General features: G+C 32.8%; 1 protein-coding gene across 1 annotated transcript in view; it reads left to right on the forward strand.

Annotated features, from left to right (window-relative positions):
- The window catches only part of USP25 (ubiquitin specific peptidase 25), a 185721-nt gene extending 172161 nt beyond the window's left edge, over window positions 1-13560 (forward strand). Inside the window, exons 25-30 of the mRNA XM_012730671.1 lie at window positions 5155-5333; window positions 6975-7053; window positions 9259-9338; window positions 11318-11441; window positions 12434-12629; window positions 12951-13560. Of these exons, the coding sequence (XP_012586125.1) occupies window positions 5155-5333; window positions 6975-7053; window positions 9259-9338; window positions 11318-11441; window positions 12434-12629; window positions 12951-13123 (831 nt within the window). The 3' untranslated portion in view covers window positions 13124-13560. The remainder of the gene's footprint in view (window positions 1-5154; window positions 5334-6974; window positions 7054-9258; window positions 9339-11317; window positions 11442-12433; window positions 12630-12950) is intronic.
- The last annotated feature ends 7681 nt before the right edge of the window (window positions 13561-21241 follow it).

Below are 21241 nucleotides of genomic sequence, written 5' to 3' on the forward strand. Positions count from 1 at the left end.
GAGCAGCGGGCGGGTAAGGAGAGGTCTGCCATGCCATGTGGTCACCTCCTGGGCAGGCGGGAATCAAACTCATGAGGAAGTGACTTAAGCTATCTTAGTGCTGTGCTTTAACCCGCTGCGCCACCAGGGAGGGCCTGCATCTGTTTTTTTTCCAGGAATGTTACTTATTGCTTATAGTAATAAGTTACTTATTGCCTTTTTTTTTTTTTTGTGAAGTTGGGTATCTTTTTGTTGAATAGGAAATCTTACATTTATTCAGTTAATACTAGACATAGTTTAAAGAGCCAACTAATTTTACATACCACAAACAACAGCCATCAACCTTTCCTTTCCTCCGTAACAGCTTTGAATTATTTTATGTAATTCTTTTGGCATTAACTCCATATATTTAAGTAGAATACTTGCGTTTTTGAGATTCTGAGTTTACACATTACCCACATTGGTATATTCTTGGTATCTTCTACTGCAGGTTCTTATCTGTTTTGATGCTTTTACACAGAAAATGTTGAGCTCTTCATTCATTCATGTTGTTAGGTAATAATTGTAACTGGTCGTTTTCATGGCATTCTACTGAATGATTATTATTTTTTGCACTCAACTCTTGATGGGAAAATTCCAACAGTATTTGCTGCTTTGCTTATATCAAGGCACTGGCCTAAATCCACTGGTTGTACCTGGGGAAATGGTGGATGGAATTTCTATCTTAATGAAGCTTATTTTCTAATAGGGAAGCACACTAATTAGAATTAAAATAGTGAATAGAGCAGCAATTGAATGGTTTGGAGAACATATAATGGTGAACAAAAATGCTGCTTAGAGAATATATCTAGCATTATCTAGAAGACTTCTTAAAAAAAGTAGTATTTCAACTAAATACAACATAGAACGAAAACATTTTTTCTTAGACTTTCCAGTTCTCACCCCACAGTTAGCTTCTGTTGTTTCTAGTTCTGTTTTCATACAGAACAGTTCATGTAAAGAATACAGAATGTTTTGTATAAAGTTTTGAAGATTTTTTTTATTTTCCATATATTACTTCTCATTGAGCATTCCAAAATGCCTTTTAAACACTTTTAGAGCAAAAAATATTTTTCCCTTTTTATAACTAATATGAGAAGTTATAATATCTGTGCAGCAGTAGTAGAATAAAGACACTGTACGGCTGATTGGATTACAGTCTCTGACTAAAACTTATTCATGGTCAAGGTTAGAAATCTCTGTCCTAGAATACCTGGTAACTGCAATAATGTAAGAATTTAATGTAGGTTAAAATTCCAACATCTTATTAATTAATTGTGTGACTTTATGCAGTTTAAATTATCAGGGCCAATTTTATGAAAAGTTACCTTGAGAATTAATGAGATATTCTGTGTTTATCATTGGGCTTAAAGAACACTCAAAAACTGTTAGCTGTTATTAAGTTCATCATTACTATGTAGCTGGCTTTTTATTTCTGATATTTTAGTGGGCATACTTGTGGATGTGCATGTATATAAATATAAATTAAATATATATACTATTACAAACTCATAGGACATTGTGAAGTTAAAATTTCCAGGTCAAACGCTTATAAATTTTAGATATTGTTAGTGCTTTCTGATTGCTTTCAAAAGATTTTATTAATTTGTATTGCTGTTAGTGGTTATCTGAAAAAATGACAAAAAATGTAATTCTATTATTTTATGTATTTTTTATATCTCTGCTTACACTGAATGTCTCTATAACTTTTTTTGACAGTAATTCTTATGTTAACTGCCTAATTATTTTTGTTGTACATTTTTTAATTTTGAAGGGCTTTTTAAAAAATGTTTAAAAAGTATTCTAAGAAATTAATTCATCTATATTTTGTAATGTGTATTTTGTGATTTTTAGAATCAATTGCCACCTTTCTCCACAAAGACTTTCAGAATTCATTATATTTATGCATCAGTTTGAAATAAGGTTAAAATTTTTTTTTTTTTTTTGTCCTCCTCCAAAGCAGCATGGTATCTAGTAAAGGAGAAACATTTGGTCTGGCTTTCTTGGTAGACCTTATTTCCCTCCTCCTGTGTCTTCTGTGTGATTCTCCTTTACCACACATGCAAAACACTTATCTTTGGTTAATGAGTGTCCTAGTAGGGGTGTTTACTCTAGGCAATTATCAGTGACACTAGATAGCTATCCTACAATTAAATCAGTTCTGACACTCTTTACAAGGAAATGGCTTCAAATCCCACAGTTCAGGGCTCAGTTTGACTTACTGCCCCCTTCCCAAAACGTGCTTCAGACACTAGTCACAGCCCAGATGTTCTGTCACTGCTCTGCAGACCATTATCTTACAGATGAGAAGGTCCAGCAACCCTTTAGGTTCCACTAATTTGCTGGAGTATCTCACAAAATGCACTTACTAATGTTCACCAGTTTATTAAAGTTATGATAAGAGAATGTAGATAAAGAGCCAGATGAAGAGATACCTAGGGTGAGGTCAAGCTAAGTCCCAAGCACGGTAGCCTCTATTCCCATGAAGCTGAGGTAGGTCATACTGCTGGTAACCTGGAAACTTTTCACACTTTTGCAATTTGCATGGATACTTCATCCGTAGTTACGATCAATCATTAACTCCATTTCTAGCCCTTTTACCTATCCAGAGAAAGAGCCAAGAATTCCAAGTTTCTGTTAGCTCACACCTCTTCCCTAGTTTGGCCCTCTTAGGTTGTGTCCTTATTTCAGGATCTCTTGTTTAATTTATTCACTTATCTAGTGAAAACTTTGTATTTTTATCCATTGGGTTACTCATACTTTTAACAAGTTAATGGAAGTAGAGGTAGGAAGCTAATGAATTTTCTTATATTGTATCTAGTTATATTAGTGAGCATTTTGTTTTCTAGTAATCCTTCAACTGATGTTCTTGATTATTTCATTAAACTGTATGCCAGTAATTTGGGGATAGTGTAATTTCCATTACACTATTCTTTTAGGTTTGTTGTGTACCAGACTTTTCAGAATAAAGTTAATTATAAAAATGATAGCAAACTTCTTTATCTAGTTCTCAAGTTTAGTAGTTTTTTCTCTTTTAATTATGATGTGCAATGCTGGATTTTCTTATAGATTCCCTTATGAATGAAAAGATTGCCTTGTGTTTATGATTAAGAGTTTTCTTTTTAGCTGATTGTTGTTGGAATTGAGTTTTGTTTTTTTTTTAAAGCATCTGAGATGTTGAGCAGCTTTGTCTTTTAATCTTTAGAATGTGAAGATAATAACAGGTCTTTCTTTTGTTAATCATTATAAACACTATGCTCATATATATTGGTATTTTGGCATAAATGAATATAGATGATAGCATCACCTAACTTTATAAATAAATTGATGTACAATTTGTTTCTCTGTATTTACCAATTTTTACTATTTAGATTATCTCAACCATATGTAATTATTAGAGTCTTGTGTTTTTAGGCCCTGGAGAGGTTTAGGAATCATCTCATCCTTGAAGATTTAACATAGGAATACAGCTCTAAACAAAGTGGGCCTGACCCTTTATTGGGCACAGATCTTGGGCATTCTTTCCAATTATCCTGTAGTGTATTGGTTTCTACAGTTTTTAAGGCAATCCTTGTAATTTTTATTTTCCTATCTGATTAATTACTTAAGATGTTATAGTTTATTGGCATAAAGTTGTTTTTTTAAAATATTTTTTCAGCTTTCTGTATTTTTTATATTTCCTCTGTGTTTAGGTTTCTCACATAATTTGGTATTCCGTCCAACTTTTTAGAAAGAATTGGCCTTTCAGTCTTTAACTGCTGCATAAATTTACTTATTATTTGGGTTTATTAATCATTTTTGTAAAGGGGAGTTCTAACCTTTGCTCCTTCCATACAACACTATTACCATTTTTATCCTAGCTTCTTAAATAAATTTTACTGTTTAATGCTTAAGTTGGAATTTTTCTTTGATTTCCTATGTAGCTGTGATTTATGTTTTTATATATTGATATTCTCAGTGTTAATATAATTTTGATCCTTTGGCCCAAGAAAAATTCAGAACAGCATTTTAAAATTCCTAATGTTTAGGTTATTGGTTACCTTTATTTTAAATTCCTATTTTTTGTATTTCATTATGGTCAAAGAATATAACCTATCTGATTCTGGTCTTCTGGATTTGAAGTAGGTTTTCTTGGTATACTGTCAATTTTTTAATAATAGTCCATAAACATTTGCTATATGTGTATGTCTGTGTGTGTATATATACTCATTTATATTCTCTCTAACTCAACCTTAGATATATACTCATTTATATTCTCTCTAACTCAACCTTAGAGATAAGACCATTAAGACTTAGGGAGTTATGTAACTTGTTTCATGTTACAATTAGTAAATAGTATACATAGCTCTCAGAATCAACTTTCCCTTAGAGATTGCATTAGATTTTAAAAGTTCAGAAACTTCAAGAGAAGGAAATTCACAAATGAAATGGTAATGGATTTAACTTGATAAAATCTAATTTTTTTATTTGAAAAATTACTTCTAGAAATTAGTTGTAATTTCTGAGGTATATCTAGTTATAGAAAAAATAAGCTCGAGCAGCAGATAGGTTTTTATTAAATTATTGCACTAAAAATTCATATATTATTGTAACAAGGAGTTCTATGAAAGCTACAATCACAGGGTTTGCTTTTTCATCCTTTATGTGTAGGGTCTTAGCTGAAAATTAATTATAATGATATATATTAAGAGTCAGTCATTTTCTCTAATATATGAGCATTCTGGAAAATTATATTTCAATTGTAGAATTTGTATAATGGAGAACTACATCAAATAGTTTTAGAGAGTACAGGATAGGAGATTCTTGTAATGATGCCTCTGAATAGATTTTTAAACTCAAGCACTGACAACTTTTACAAAATTACTTATATAGTAAGGTTAGATGTATTGTTTAATTTACTACTTTTACTTGCTAACAGAACATTTGTATAGTGAAAGGGATAAGGAAGAGACATGTGAACAGTTTTTTAGGAAATTCATTTAAACTATGGAACTTAAATGAACTATTCACTTGCAATACTTTAAAAAGGAAAATATATTTGCAAGAATAATCAGTTGTACTTTTGATAGATTTTAATTGCTAATTAATTTGATTAATTCTGATTAACCAAAACTGGCATTTTGGTGCATTTTCTAGGCAATTAAGTTGGAGTATTCAAGGTTGGTAAAATTGGCTCAAGAAGATACCCCACCAGAAACGGATTATCGTTTACATCATGTAGTGGTCTACTTTATTCAGAACCAGGCTCCAAAGAAAATCATCGAGAAAACATTGCTTGAACAATTTGGCGATAGAAATTTGAGTTTTGATGAGAGGTAATTTCAAAGTATGAAATACTTGATGTGTACAAATTTTTTATTGTCTTTTTATACTTTCCCTGTACAATTTGTGAATGATTACTTTATACAAGTATAAAGTCCTACTGCAGTAAATAAATCACAAAATTTTGTTTTACATCACTTAATGTGAATAGTTATTTTGCATGTTCTCTGTAATTTATAATATCTGTACAAGTTTGAATTTTAGTTGTGAATCAAGATACTGAGGTAAGCAGTAAAAGGATATACAATCTTTTATATTTTAAAGAAATACAGAATTTCTCCACCTTTGGCCTATGGATATTTTAGGTCAGATAATTCTCTGTTATGGAAGGCTGACCTATAATTTCAAGGATATTAGCTGTTTCTACACTCTGCCAGCTAAATGCCATTAGCATACACCCACTGGTGACAACCCAGAGTGTCTCCATACATCACCTAGAGCTTTCTGATAAAGCCAAAAAACCCTGTTTTACAATACTATAGAAAAGTAATCATATATACAAATAAAATTATCCTCTGACATAAAGATAAGACTCAGAATTATTAAACTAATTTTGGTTTAGCAAGTGTTTTCTCTTAGAAACCACTGTACAATTATTTACTAATATTAATTAATCTAAGAACAAATGTCATTTTAAGAAGTTTAGGTCTTAGGTAAAGATCCATGTTAGTGAAAGTTATTTTAGAATATAAAAATGTCTATGCTATTTTTGTGCTCATTCTAATCACATCTTAACTCTGTAATAAATGATTATCTTTTTATAATGTCTAAAAAGTAATTCGAAATATGTGTAGCAGAGGAGAATCTTAAGGAAAAAGCACTTTGACTGAAATTGCTGCAAATTTTATAATCAAGTGTAATAATACAAATAAATGGTTTTGAGCAATATCTGCTACATAGTAAGAATTCAGTGAATGCTGGCTATTACCTCTTTTGTTAATAGTGCAAGCATCACCTATTTGTGTATATGACTAGACAGCTCAGGTATATGACTAATTATGATCCCCATGTGTTATGGAATTTGAGAAGGTACTTATGTAGTAATCACATTAACTTTACAATCTTTGGCAATTAATTACCCTGGGGATTGCAATAGTCAACTTGTTTCATAACCTAATTTCTCTTAAGCTTGAGAAAGAAAGGTGTGATGACTAAATAAATTTTATGGAAATATTCTTTATCAACAATTCCATTCATAAAATCTAATGGAAATATTTTCACTCTTACCAGAAGTGGTAAATATATTTTGAATGTCATTTTTCTTATGAAAACTGCTTAGGGAAAAATAAGCTCTAGTGTCTCTTGAGTTTTAATAGATACATGTTATTTTAAAAACACAACTTCACTTTCCCCCCATGTAGTCTTTATTAACAGAATGTAATTTAAAAGCCAAATTTAAATATAATATGTGAATTAGAATTATTGACACTTCTTTGTATACATTGAAACACTCCACCACATCAAAAGAAACACATTTTTCACTTACAGAGTATTTAATTTCTTTCCTCAAAGGTATTGCTCAATGCAATTGCATTTCATTTTCATGTATTGAGTAGTTTACTTTTTTGTAACATACGTTTTTCATTTTTATGAACTTTGCCTTTGATTTGGGAATACATTTCTTTTATTTGAAGGTGTCACAATATAATGAAAGTTGCTCAAGCCAAACTTGAAATGATAAAACCTGAAGAAGTAAATTTGGAGGAATATGAGGTAATGTGCCTTTTGAGAGGTTGATTGACGAATAATGTAGTTTACTGATGTTTTATTTCAGCATACTAAATGCATGAGAAAATTAAATCAGAGAGGGCTGACGGAAACGGTCTTACATTTTTAGTTAGAAAGTTAGGACTTTGTTAACAGACCTATATTCTTATGGTTTTTCTATACTGAAGCTTTGCTGTATTATTTTTCTTTGCTTCATGAGATGGGTCGGTATAGTTAGAAATTTGTTTGATCATTGTAATTCCATATTTATTTGCCACTACTGAACTTTATTAAACATGTGAAAGAAAACACTTACTAGCCCTTGTGTCACACTTGCATTAATTTTCTTTTCAAAGATTTATTTATGCATGCATGCAGAACTAGGGTACAGGCCAGAGGTACAGAAGCGGTGAGAGGATTCACCAGAGACAGAGTGAGGAGCAGAACAGGCCCACTGACGAGGTACACTGCTGAGGGAAGCAGTGGGCAGGTCAGGAGAGGTCTGCCGCACCACATGGAATACCTCTAAGGCTGGGAATTGAACTCATGCTGAAGTGGCTTTAGCTTCTTAATGCTGTGCTTTAACTTGCTGCGCCACCGGGGAGGGCCTTGCATTGACTTTTGTACACAAAACACTCTCCGTTAACATCAACTGTAAAATAATTAAGTTCAAATATCTGGCATGTCTTCAAAATTAAATTTAACTTTGTACATGACCTTTTTTATTTATAAATCAAGGAAATTTTAAATTACCTTCATAAATACATGTGATTAATACTTGTTCCCATTTGCAAACTTTACTAGACAAGTAGAGTAATTTAACAAATAAGAGAAGAAACACAGAAAAAACTCATTGGTTAAAAACCCTTGGCTAAACTGGAATGTACCACTTTAGTTTGGAAAAAAGAGTGCCTTGAAAAACAAAACAACAATAAATTAATTGTAATAGATTGTGAACACAAAGTTTTGCTTTTGAGATCAGGAAAAAAACGGGCGTTTGTTATAACCACTTCTGTTCTGAATTGTACTAGAAGTTCAAGGAGGACAAAATAAGCAAAATAAAAGATTGAAAAAGTTATCTGCAATTTCAGAGCTAAAAATTACCAACAAAATAGTCTATAAATTTATTAGAGCTTTGCAACATGCAACCTATGTCAAATACCAATTTCATTACCTTATACCTATAAGAATACGCAGGAGAAAATTTCCCAAAATATTATGGAAATGCTAAAGATCTCAGTCTAGCTTAGCCATTCATGAAGAAAATGAAGATTTACTAGAAATCAAGACACATTATCATAACTATTATGCTTTATAATAGAGTTAAGAATAGGTAAATTAGAAAAATGCAGAATAGGAATTCCAAAATCATAGTAAATAAATGAACATGATGTAATTCATAGTTGGCAAGTAAATTTGTGGCTTAATCTACCTACATCCCCAAGATTTGTATTACATAAGAATTTATTTTTATTTGTGATTCTAGTCAGGGGTTAGCTTACTTCAGCCTGTGGACTTCACCGTAGAAATGTTTTATGTTTCCAACTTTTATTTACTTATAATAATGTGTATATAAAAGCTTTAACATGAATCCATCAGTATTTCTTTTAGATTGAATTCTATATTGAATTTTAGTTACAGTTTTACTTTAATTGATTTCTTTTAAATTAAGAAAAAATCTTGGACCTGTTAGTGGCACAGGGGTTACCGCACAGCACTATGAAGCTATCTGCAGTCACTGCAGCTCAAGTTTGATCCCCAGCCAGGGAGGTGACCCACATGGCCCAGCAGTGTATCTCAGTCAGTCTGCCTGTTCTGCTTCCCACTGTGTCTCTGGTGAATCCTCTCATCCCCTGCACCTCTGGCTTACACCCCAGTTTTTGTATGCATAAATAAATAAAAATAAATCTTAAGAAAAAACCCTGATGATGATGTTTTCTGGAGTTACAGCTCTATTATTTGCCCTAAGAACTTGATTTAATATAGGGAGGGGCAGTAAAATGTAAATTTTTCACTGTATGTCAGATCCTGTTCAAAACCATAGCCTTTTCTGTGTCAGAAGTTAAAATTATAATTAAGTCTAGTTAATCTTAAAATCTGCATCTACTAATTCAAATAATTATCAGGGCAACATTGTTTTTTATTAGGAACATTTTTCATTATAGTTTTAATATCTTGCTCTGTATTCTTTTAATTTTCTTTCATCTACAGGATTGGCATCAAGATTATAGGAAATTCAGGGAAACAACCATGTATCTCATAATTGGGCTAGAAGATTTTCAGAGGGAAAGGTAAGGCAATGTGGGCATACGAAAGAGCTTTGTACTTAAGCTGGTCCAAATATGACCTCACCTATATTTTATATTTATATTCTATATTTCAGTAATCTAAATTTTTATTTTAAAAGTTTTAGGTTTATAGAGAAATTAAAGTTAATACACTGACTTTTTATATATTCCACATATATTTTCCAATATAAATTAATTCTGCATATTGGATTCTAGTTTCTTTATATTTACCAGCTCTCAGAGACTACAGGATAGAAAAGGATTAGATTGGCATCTAGGAGTTTGCTAGGGACCAATGAAGCTTGTAGCATAATACATGGAATTTCTTGTGCTCTCTAATATCTGTCTGCTGTTAGGTACCAGCCTTTTTCATAATCCTTCTGTATCTAAATCTGACCTTAGTTCAGAAACAGTGTTTCCAGCTTATCTCTTTCTGAACTGTAACAAGTACAGTGGTAGTAAATTGGTCACTTCTAAACATTTTTAACTATTATTAATATTTTAATTATAAAACATAGATATTGATCTATTACCATTACAGATTATTCATCAGTGCACATTTACTTATCAAAGTATTTATTAATTAATATTCTTTACCAATGAATTACTTGAGTACTTGAGTAGTAATTTAATGTGACTTGAAAGTATGAATTACTTGACTAGAACTTTTCCCAGAAATTGTTGTATTTTACATATTTTATCATAAGAAAGCTGAGTGAAAGAGATAAAGAATTCTTTCTTCCTTTCTCTACTTTTCGAGCCATGTGTTCTAACATAGACTACTAACCGTATGTGCCAGTTTAACTTTAAATGAAAGAACTGAGCTAAAATTTCATTTCTTCATCATATTGGCCACATTTCCAGTGTACAGTAGCCACATGGGGCTAGTGGCTGTTACACTGGCCAGCACAGATGTAACAGAGCTGTCACTGCAGAAAGTGTTGTAAGACACCATTGTTACATTTTTCAGATTTCTGAAAGGAAAGAAAAGCAAAATACAATATTTGTATATAAATTACTAACTTTGCTAGTCATTGTATAATTATAAGATTATTTACTTAGGTCTAGCTGGGAGGATGACTTAGGATATACTTATACCCCCATTTGTGAATTGTTGTTTTGGACAGGGTTTTATTTCTTCAGTAGTAGTACTGAAATTCACTGTACGATTTCTGAGACTTTTACTGATTAGAAAAATGTTGCTATGACTTTACAATTTGGTACATTTTCATTATCAATACTAAACTCCATAGAAGACGTAACTGAATTAATGGACACCAATGAGATATCTTAAATTATCTCATAATTTTATTATGTATTTTTCCCTAGTCTGTTAGTAAAATAATTTTTTAAAGGCAAATATAATGCCCTTAGACATTTCCCCCCTCCCTTTTTGAAACTCAATTGTAACTTCATATACCCAGACTTAACAAAAATACTACTGTAATATAGCGAAGATCTATCCTGTCAACCACTTTTGTTAGTATTTTGTTTGCATACCACTAGATTTCCTAAATGTAGAAGCATTCTTTTCCATTTTGACTTCGCTCTATTCCTTTGAATCTCTCAGTCTTTCTGTTTTGTTATTTTTTTTTTTCAATTGTTGGAACTATGCCTGTTTTAATGAAAACATTTGAGTAAGCCAAATGATACAGAAGTGGCCATAGTCATTAACAAATGGATTGTTGAGTTTCACATCAGTCTTATTTTGAGGTCAAGAAAGCAAATACCAAAGAAGGCAGAAGACTATCCAAGCACATCAATTATAACTTTTCTCCCACTTTTTTAATTTAATTCCACACTCTGCATTGTTTAAAACAACAACCTTATGATTTCAGCTGGTTTTTATTAAAGGTTATCTCAAACAGTGTATCAGATGATAATTTTTACAGTAATGTTTTGGATAATTGAAAATGTTTTGTAAGTGTAGTTGACTTTTATGAAAATGAAATACTAATGCTATGTTTCTTTTAATGTTTAAGTTATATAGATTCCTTGCTGTTCCTTATCTGTGCTTATCAGAATAACAAAGAACTCTTGTCCAAAGGCCCATATAGAGGACATGATGAAGAGCTGCTGTCACATTATAGAAGAGAGTGTTTATTAGTAAGTTTAATACACATTACTTTATCATTTAGTCTTACATTGAGTAAATTTTCCATGCCCATATATAAATGATACACTTTATAAGCTCTGTTCAGTACATCACCATGATAGTGATATTTGTCTGCACCTCTTCCTTAAAATTGGAGAATATATTCAATTCATTGTCCCTTCTTTTTTTTTTTCTTTAAAAGATTTATTTATGCATACAGAACTGGGGTACAGGTCAGAGGTGCGGGGGGCAGTAAGAGGCTTCACCGGAGACAGAGTGGGGAGTAGAACATGCAGATTGACGAAGCACACTCTGAGGGGAGCAGTGGGCGGGTCAGGAGAGGTCTGTTGTGCCATGTAGATCACCTCCAGGGTGGGGATCGAACTCATGCTGAAGTGACTTTAGCTTCTTAGTGCTATGCTTTAACCCGCTGCGCCACCAGGGAGGGCCTCATTGTCCTTTCTTTATGGGACCTATCTGTTGCAGTAATAAACCAGAAATGTTCTTAAAATTGTCAGAATAAATACAGTAATTTAGATTTCCTGTTTGCTACCACTTTTTGTTGTTGTTGTTTTTTTGTAGAAAAGGAGAGGCTAGATAAAGTATGAGGAATTGTTATTGTTATTCCAGAAAAATAGTATTTTTTCTGAGGTTTTTAAAGCAACAATATATTTAATATGTATGCCATCAAGAGTTTCATTATCATACACTATCTTTTCACTTACTTATTGATATTTTTTTCCTCATGTATTTCCACTCTATATTGAAATATTACTATAGATATGTTTTTTTTTTTACCACCCTTTAATTTTATTTTTGTTATGTGCATAGCTTTTTCCTAAGAGACTTTTCATGCTAGAATAAGTTGAGGTTCTTTTTCCTGATTGGCATTTGTTTCAGTAGTGTTCGAGGACCTACATGTTTCTTCAGTATTAATGCAGGTATTTTTATTTAATTAATAAGACATTTAAAAATCTAATTGATTTTTCCCCCTTGCATTAAGAAATTAAATGAGCAAGCTGCAGAACTGTTTGAATCTGGAGAGGATCGAGAAGTAAACAATGGCCTAATTATCATGAATGAGTTTATTGTACCATTTTTACCCTTGTTATTGGTGGATGAAATGGAAGAGAAAGATATACTGGCAGTTGAAGATATGAGAAATCGATGGTGTTCCTACTTGGGACAAGAAATGGAAGGTATGGTTAAGCAATGCTCTTGGACACCTGAGATGTCAGGATTTAAAGCATTCAGAATTAAATGTTACCTATTCCTGTCTGTTATGTAATGTATTGTAATGTATTACAGTTATATCGTAGTTTTTCTTATTTAACTTAGCTATACACACTGCTGTTACCGTTTCTATTTAATCTTTCCCCCCCCAAGTCACAGTTATTTTTAGTATTTTGAAGTGAAACATCAACTGATCATTTCAAATTAGTAAATCCTACTGAGAAAACCATCTGGCAGTTTGTCTCCCTTTCTATTTCTTTACTTATATCTAATTGTTTTACTTGCAGCTAATCTCCAAGAAAAGCTGACAGACTTTCTGCCAAAACTGCTCGATTGTTCTACAGAGATAAAAGGTTTCCAGGAGCCACCAAAGCTACCTTCATATTCCACACATGAACTCTGTGAGCGATTTGCCCGAATCATGTTGTCCCTCAGTCGAACTCCTGCTGATGGAAGATAAACTGCACACACTTTCCCTAAACACACTGTATAAACTTTTTTTAGTTCTTAACCCTTGCCTTCCTGTCACAGGGTTTGCTTGTTGCTGCTATAGTTTTTAACTTTTTTATTTTAATAACTGCAAAAAAAAAAAAATGAATATACAGACTTTAGCCAGACTGCAAACAATACAGCTGAGAATCGCATGGCGCTCAGACTTTGTTTTAACCAGAGAACTGATGTATGACCACAAATCTGATTAATTTTATCATGGTTGGCAAAACAGTGTTTTGCCGCCTTTCTGTTCCAGTATTACTTTACTTTTATCTTTATCTGAGCTTTCCATTTGGTCTGGATCCTTCCATGACTACAGCCATTTAAGTGTTCAGCACTGTGTACAATACTTAATATTTGGTAGCTTGTAAATGAAATTAAAGAATAAAGTTTTATTTATGGCTACCTATGTGTTTGTAAGTAGGTATATTGTATATGAGTGTATTACTTTAGTTGTATAAAATGAATTTTGGGGATTGTACACGATGGGTGATAGTTAACAAAGTCCTATAATTTTTCTATAATATTAGCACATTGAAATTTGCAAAGTATTTGACACTTATAAATATATCTATATTTTTTACTAAGTTGCTAAACTTAGTATGACACCTAAACCTGTTCTGAATTCAAATCAGGTTTTCACTGAAGTAAGCAGCTTAAGTCAAACCACACTGAAACTTTTAACCTTTTCTTAGAGTAACCTTTTATTTTTTTATGTATTTACAACTGTATAGCAAGGTGATTATTTTGAGAGATAACAGAAACAAGTACTTGAATAAGGGCTATTTAATAATGAAACTTATAAGATACACACACACACACACAGATACCCCCCCACACACACACACAAGTATACACACAGACTTACGTATTCTTCATAATGGAGGACAATGTTTTGCATTATTAATCATTCTATTTTTGTAAATTGTATTTCACTTTAATTGAAAATGTTCTCTACTAATCAATGCTGTGAAATGAAGTTACTATTGTTAAACTAGAAGCTATTAAACCTTACCTGCTTTTATTTGCCTCCTTCTAAAAAAAGGAAAAATGAAACTGTAGAACATTTTTTAGATGGAACTGCTGTCTATGATTAATGAAGTAACATTGTGAATGAAAATGCTTTAAAGGTAATCATGTTACCAACAACCTATTTTTGAATTTATAAAAATTGCTTTATAAACAGTACTTTGTTAGCATAGTAAAATATGTCGTTACCTAAGTGTGTTTGTTATAGCGTCGCCAAAACTAGCGCTTTTTATAAGTGCCTCTGACAAAAGATCCTGGATGAAGGAAGAAAAAGGAAAATACTAAGCTACTGTATGCTGAATCTTATAAAGGGGTCTTTGTATTGGTAAGGTGTTAACAACAAATGGGTCTAGTTCTGATGTAAAATTAGATTTTGCATATTGTAGGTATCACAATGTATTTTGGTATAGATGTTTAATTCTCTACTGAACAGTTAGAATTCTAGATTGGTTTTTAAGTCCTGTGAAAAGTATAGAGACTTGACCTCTGTCATCAAAGCTTTTGTAAAGTATCATCAGTATTTTATGATATTCTACCATAAGCTGAAATATTTTGTGTTTATGTTTATAATTGACCATTGAGACATAAAGTGCTTAAATACCATATGGAAAGTACTTCTTTCAAAAAGGTACATCCAGGGAATTAATTACATGTGGCTTTTAATGCTGCTGTGAAGGTAAGTTTTACTACATTAACTTTGACTTTTTAAAGTCAGTTTATTCATTCCTACTAATCTGAAGTGCTTATATTAAATGGTTTTCCAAAACCTAGGGAAACATTTTGATTTTATATTATCTTTTAATTTAGTCTTAATATTTAGACTGTGAAATTTGCATTATTTACAGAGTCAAGTATAGTTTATAGCTAGTAATTCAAAACTGCAGACTTCATAGAACTATTGTCAATGACAGATTTCACTTTAAAGGACTTTCATTTTTATTACTATTGTACTCCCATCCTACTCTCCAAAATTACATTTTAAAATAACTCAGAGTAGAATTTAAATAGCTAAAACTTCAGTTTTGCAGGTGCAAGGTTTAGGGAGCATATAACCACGAGAGAACCTTATGAAACCCCACAAATACTTCTCACGTTAAGATACAATATTGAGCATGTACTAAATTACTTAAGATATCATATCCATACCAGCAGTTTTAGCATTCTCTGGGAACTCACACTTGACTCAGAAGCTCTTCAAGTGATCAGTGTTTTAACAGGTTCTTCAAATGGTTTGGATATTGCTAAAATTTGAGAACTGTGGCACCAAATAAAACTGGCAGCACCCTTTAGATACCTTAACATGGGGCTGTTTAATTTCAGTTAACTTGTGATCCTTTTCTAAGCTTTTGGATATTTTACTTGTAATTTCTAGGAATTAACAACAAATTATTTTGCTTACTTTTAAGTGTAATCAAGGATGAGGTAGATTTTCTACTCCTATATGTGGCTCTCTGGAAGTCTAAAATCTTTGTTTCATGATTCGGAGTTGTTTACCTCTGTATTAGAGTCTGACTGTCATCCAAAGTACAATAACATGGATGCTTGGGGGGAGGGCTACAAACATGGATACCCTAATGTGTAGTTATATTTTTAAAGGTTACTTTACATTAAATAGATTAAATACCAATAGTTGTGCCCGTGATAACATCATATAAAATATATGTAAAAATCTGCTAAGACTGCTATTATCAAAATACCACAGACTAGGTGGCATTTATTTTTTCATACTTCTGCCAGCTAGAAATCCAAGGTCAAGGTGTTGGCAGGTTTGGTTTCTCCTGTTCACACTCCCCTGTCTGCCCCATATTAACCGTCATGGCCACATATTTTCCATGTCTGGATAAAACTATGTGAGGTACTCGTATAAAGAGTGCTGTTTTTGTGTTTGTTTTTCTTCTTGTGATGGGGACAGAGTGAAAGTGGTGAGGGTCAGTGTTTTTATAAAAATGAAATAACCAACTATTCTGTAACCTCTTCCTCACAATTATTCTTTCTAGCCTTCAGTTCCTTTTACTTTTTAATAATTCGCCTTGATGGATGCTTTACAATAAGAAACTAAAAACTTAACACTAATGCAACAGTAGCCTAGTTACGGTGGAAAGAGAAGCAAAGCTACGTTCACAGTGCTTTTCCGGTCTTGACTTGCTGGACTTCTCCTTTGTGTTCATGGTGAAACTCCAGGCTGCAGCAGATCCAGACTCAACCCCACTGATAACTCCACTGACCGTAGGTGGCACTTTCACTCTTGTGCCCCAATTTTTTTCCTATGCCCCAGTTTTTCCTCTAGAAAAGAGGCTTACAATATGACCTACTGAATTGGATTCTTTTAAATTGAAGAAGGAGATTTTTCTCTATATAAGATATGTCAGTGCTCAATACTTGTCAGGGATTTTCTACAAATTTAGCATTTGGTTGCTTCTGCTCCTGATTCTTAAAGAGTCTGTTTTCCTAGCTATTCCTTGTTTCCCGCTCTTGCTTCCTACCTATCATTGTCGCTCACAGTATTGCCTGTGGCCCTCTTCCTCTTCTGCACAGTCTTGTGCACTAGCCAGTCTTTCTGTTCTGCCTGTCTGGTGATGTTCCCCAGTCAGTGTCTGTAACCAACCCACTATGAATTCTGTATTTTTTCTCTTCAGCACATACTTGATTGTTCCTTTAAATATCCAAAACTAAATTCATTATTTCTTCCTAAGCTGACTTTCTTATATTTCCTTGGTGAATGGCATAGTGATCCTAGTGGAAAACTGCAATCGTGCTCTTAATTTCCATGGATTACCAAATGTTAGCAAGTCATTTTTATTTGTTAATAACCTTGCCTGTGTATATTCTCACTGCTGTTGTTGATGAGGTCTTTCATCTCTTAATTTGGACAATTGGATTTGTCCCTACGTGGCCTCGCTGTCTCTGCTCTTGTCCTCTCTTCCTCATTGTTAACAGAATAATCTTTCAAAGAGAAAGAGCTGTCTCATTGCTGCTTTGGACTCCTTTAAAGGGAGCTTAGTAGTGCCTCATTTTTGTGACCCCAGTGCCTGGCTATTTAGTGAGGTGCAGTCTTGCAGGCTGTGTCGTCCACCAGTCATACTAAACTAGCCACGGTCAACTGTTACAAAAGTAAAATTTCAATTCTGTTAAGTCATACTAGCCACATTTTCAAATACTCAGCCGCATGGGACTGCTGGAGACCATATTGGACAACTCATTTTAGAACATTCCATTAGCACAGAGCTGCTCCAGTTCTTTTAACTATGAGGACATTTTACTGTACTGACAGCCCTTGCATATTCAAACACCCTCCTAAGTGTTAACTTGAATGAACTGACCTTTAGCACTTGTGTTTCTATCTTGATCCTGCGCTGGCTGCTTTACTGTGTCTCTCTTTAGATAATGCCTCTGCAGCATGTGTCCAGTCAGGAAGCCCACACTATTTCAGTGTAACATGTGGTAGAGACATTGGCAGTGACCTAGAGAGCGCAACTGCTCCCAGCAGTTGCTGTTCCTCAGGGTGGGGAAGCAACAGGGGGACTGTTTGAAGTTCAAAAAAAGGAGCTGGTTCCATAGAGCTGGTTCTTCCATAGAGCTGGTTCTTCAACCTGAGGAGGTTCATCACCTTACTTTTTTCTATTTCAGAGGAATACAGTGAAGATAGCTTTAGAAATTCTGAAAGTAGCTGAAGACTACTTTCCATAGGAATCAGTTATCATAGTGAGATCAGCACTGGTGTGGTTTGCAAGCAAAGACAAGTGAATATTGTTTTCTTTTAGCTTTAACATTTTATAATGGTAGGTTCCTATAGGGAGGATGCCATGAGAGAGACTAGAAAAAAGTATTTTGCAGAGTCCCGTCTCAGCATCACAGAGCAGATGATGAAGTGTGGAGGTTAAATTAAGACACAATAAAGAATGAAAGCACTCATTTCTCCTAGAATCTTTTTTATCCAAAGATGTTAATCCCTAAAACTCAATCTTCAGGTTTATTAAATACTATGTACTATAGTATTTAACTGGCATATATACATAGTATATACCATCTGGAACCTCAAATTGCACTAGTTCTGATTGAAACCTTAGTGTTCTTTAAACTACAATGAGATTTTTTAAATGATATTTATTTTTCAATTAGTGGTGGGAGGATATGCATTAATATGAATTCATGTCCATCTATTGTTTCCCACAATCATAGTTTGTGCATCATTCCACGTGTATAAAACAAAATCTGGGGACAAAAGCAATTATCTACTCTGTCACTTTTAACATTTTATGCTGCTGGACAGCATCAAATGCATGTATGAGTGTACACATACATGATTGTAAATGACCGAGACATTTCTAAAATACAAGAAATTTAGATATTTCCAAGGAAGTGTATACATCTACTTCTCTAACTACTATATGGTATTTGTGTATAGAAATAATTTATTCATGGACATACTATATAAATTGCTATTTATGTCTGTATATTTTCATGTCTTTTGTCTTTGTGCAACATTCCTAGAATGTATAAATTTCTGAACTACTCAGTATACAGATTTTTAAATTTTGAGCTCACTTGTCAAACTGCCCTTTACCAGTGCTCTTCAGATTTCTCTGCTGCCTCTACTGCATGAGTGTCTGCGTCATGATACTCCGCACAGATTCCATCTTCAGTCATGTTCAGTGACAGCCAGGAGTTCACTGCATTGCTGTTTTATTTTTGGAATTGTATTTTCTACTTTGATGCTGTTTGTATTTCTTATATAAATTACAGCTTGGGCCTTTTGCACTTTTTCTTTTGCTGTTCATGTCTGTAAATTGTGATAGTTCATATTAGGAGTCACTAATCTTTTATTGCATGCAGTGCAAATATTTTACATTCTGTCATTTGTTTTTGCTTATAATATTATTTTATGACTTTATGTAACCAGATCTGTTAATCTGCTTGATAATTTCTGCCTTTGATAAATTTACAGTTTTTCCTGTTATTTAAAAGAATCCCGTGCTTTCTTCTGATATTTTTTATAATTGTTTTTATGTCAGTCTTAAATGAAGTCAAAAGTTTTATTAATTTAAGGGGTGAGCTAAAGATTCAAAATTTATTGCCAAGGTTATCTAGTTGTCAAATACAGTTATAAAATAATTATTTTCCCTACTGATCTAAAATGTATGATCCACTAGATAATAAATTTTATGTGATATTTATAAACGATATTCAGTTCATTTATCTTTATTCAGCTACCATTGCTAATTGGTTACTATAGTTTTAAGATTGATTAAAAAAATTTATAATACATGTACAATAATATACATGTTCTTATATTTAGTGTTACTCCCCAACACACACAGACATTGCTCTTTTTTTTACATAATTTCCCTTTCTGTTTTACATATTAACTTTAGGATATAATATTTCAATTAAAAACTTTATTGGCATTTTGATTCTATAGTCTTACACAGATTGTCATAGAAATTTTGGCATCTTTACAATATTGAATCTTTCCAAAACAGATTGTATATTCTTTTATTATATTCATATGTTACTTAGTAGAGTTTTTGCCATTGTTACTTGTCTTTCACCCTAGGAGACCTGTTTTATCATTTTTTATGGTGTGTGATCCTTTCTCACCTTCAAAAGGAGGCCTTTTAATTTAATATTTTTATAGAACAGCAGGTCACAAATATTCTTTTGCCTCAGTACCACTTTGTACTCAAAAGTTACTGAAGACCTAACAAAATTTGTTTGGGCAGGTAGTATCTCAGTACATTTTATGTTAGAAATTGAAACTATGATGAATTTGTATTATAAAATGTTAAAATAGCATAAAATTTATGTGAGCAAAAATATTGTATTTTCTGCCTGTTCTTTTGGTATGCTTGAATCCCAAGTCTGAAGCTGGAAAGAAATGAAATAACTATTTGCACAATTATGGAAATTATGTTGTTATGCTTCCACATAAAATTAAGATTTGGACTAGAAATGACCAAAAGTGATAACTTTGAAAATAGGAATGATTTTCAAAGTAGTCAACTTCCAATCATAACTCTTTAGATCTTCACTATTCCTTCATAGTCCTGGAAGTTTCACCCAACATGATAATTACTCCTTGTGTGGGTTGCACTTACCTTAACTCCATTTTGAAAATGTTTCTAAGAAAGCTTGCATGATGTATTTCACTGCCCTCAAGTATTGCAATTTTGCACTGTTCATTGTCCAACTACTGAAAAGAGTTGCTTCATGTATTTGTATGATTTCAGTGACAAGAAATATATTCTCATACCAGCTGTTCCATTATGTCTAAATCACAAAAGGCTATAAATCTTTTAGATGCTATTGTACAAAAGTACCTAAGTTCTTGCTAAAGAGTCATATCTCTTTAACCAGTGGATTTCTTAACACAAAAGGAAGAGGAAGGAAACTTTTGGGTAAATTTAACCAAAAATTTAAAGTTCTGTATATCAAAAGAAACCTTTAAACAGCAAAAAGATAAGACAACATACTGTGAGGAGGTATTTGTAATGTGCAAGTAAATATACATGCAGTGTGAACTTAACAGCACAGGTATGATTATGTATTTTCTGAGATGTACACATGTTTTTTTTTTTTTTTAATAAAACAGTAAGGATAAAGACAAACTCAGTGTTCAACAAACTAGGTGACAAGGCTTTCTCATAAATCACAAAACAGTGGATAAAGGAGCCAAACTATAGGTAACTACAATATGTTGGGGAAACTTATAGTAGGTTTAGTTGGATATGAGGAGGTGGCAGAGTTTAAAAAGATAAACGGTGGGGTGGGGGTGGGGCTCTGTGTCCTAAAACTCCCCCAATGAGTTGCCAACAAATATACATAAAAGGAGGTTTCTGTCTGAAATCTGCAAGTAGGTCTAACTCAAAACTCTCAGTCATCTCACTTGCATCAATTCCTGCACTTGTGGTGTACCACAATGACATTCTATATGCCCAGGAGTTAGGATAAGTGCAGAAATCGGGCCCATCAGACCTTAAATGCTTAATACAACCATTTTTCCAGCACAATTTCCTTAGCAAATGGGTACGGTCCTTTTAGGGAATTATGACTTGGAAGT

The sequence above is a fragment of the Condylura cristata genome, unplaced genomic scaffold (genome assembly GCF_000260355.1).
Source record: "Condylura cristata isolate star-nosed mole 26May11 unplaced genomic scaffold, ConCri1.0 scaffold00003, whole genome shotgun sequence".
Lineage (NCBI taxonomy): Eukaryota > Metazoa > Chordata > Mammalia > Eulipotyphla > Talpidae > Condylura > Condylura cristata.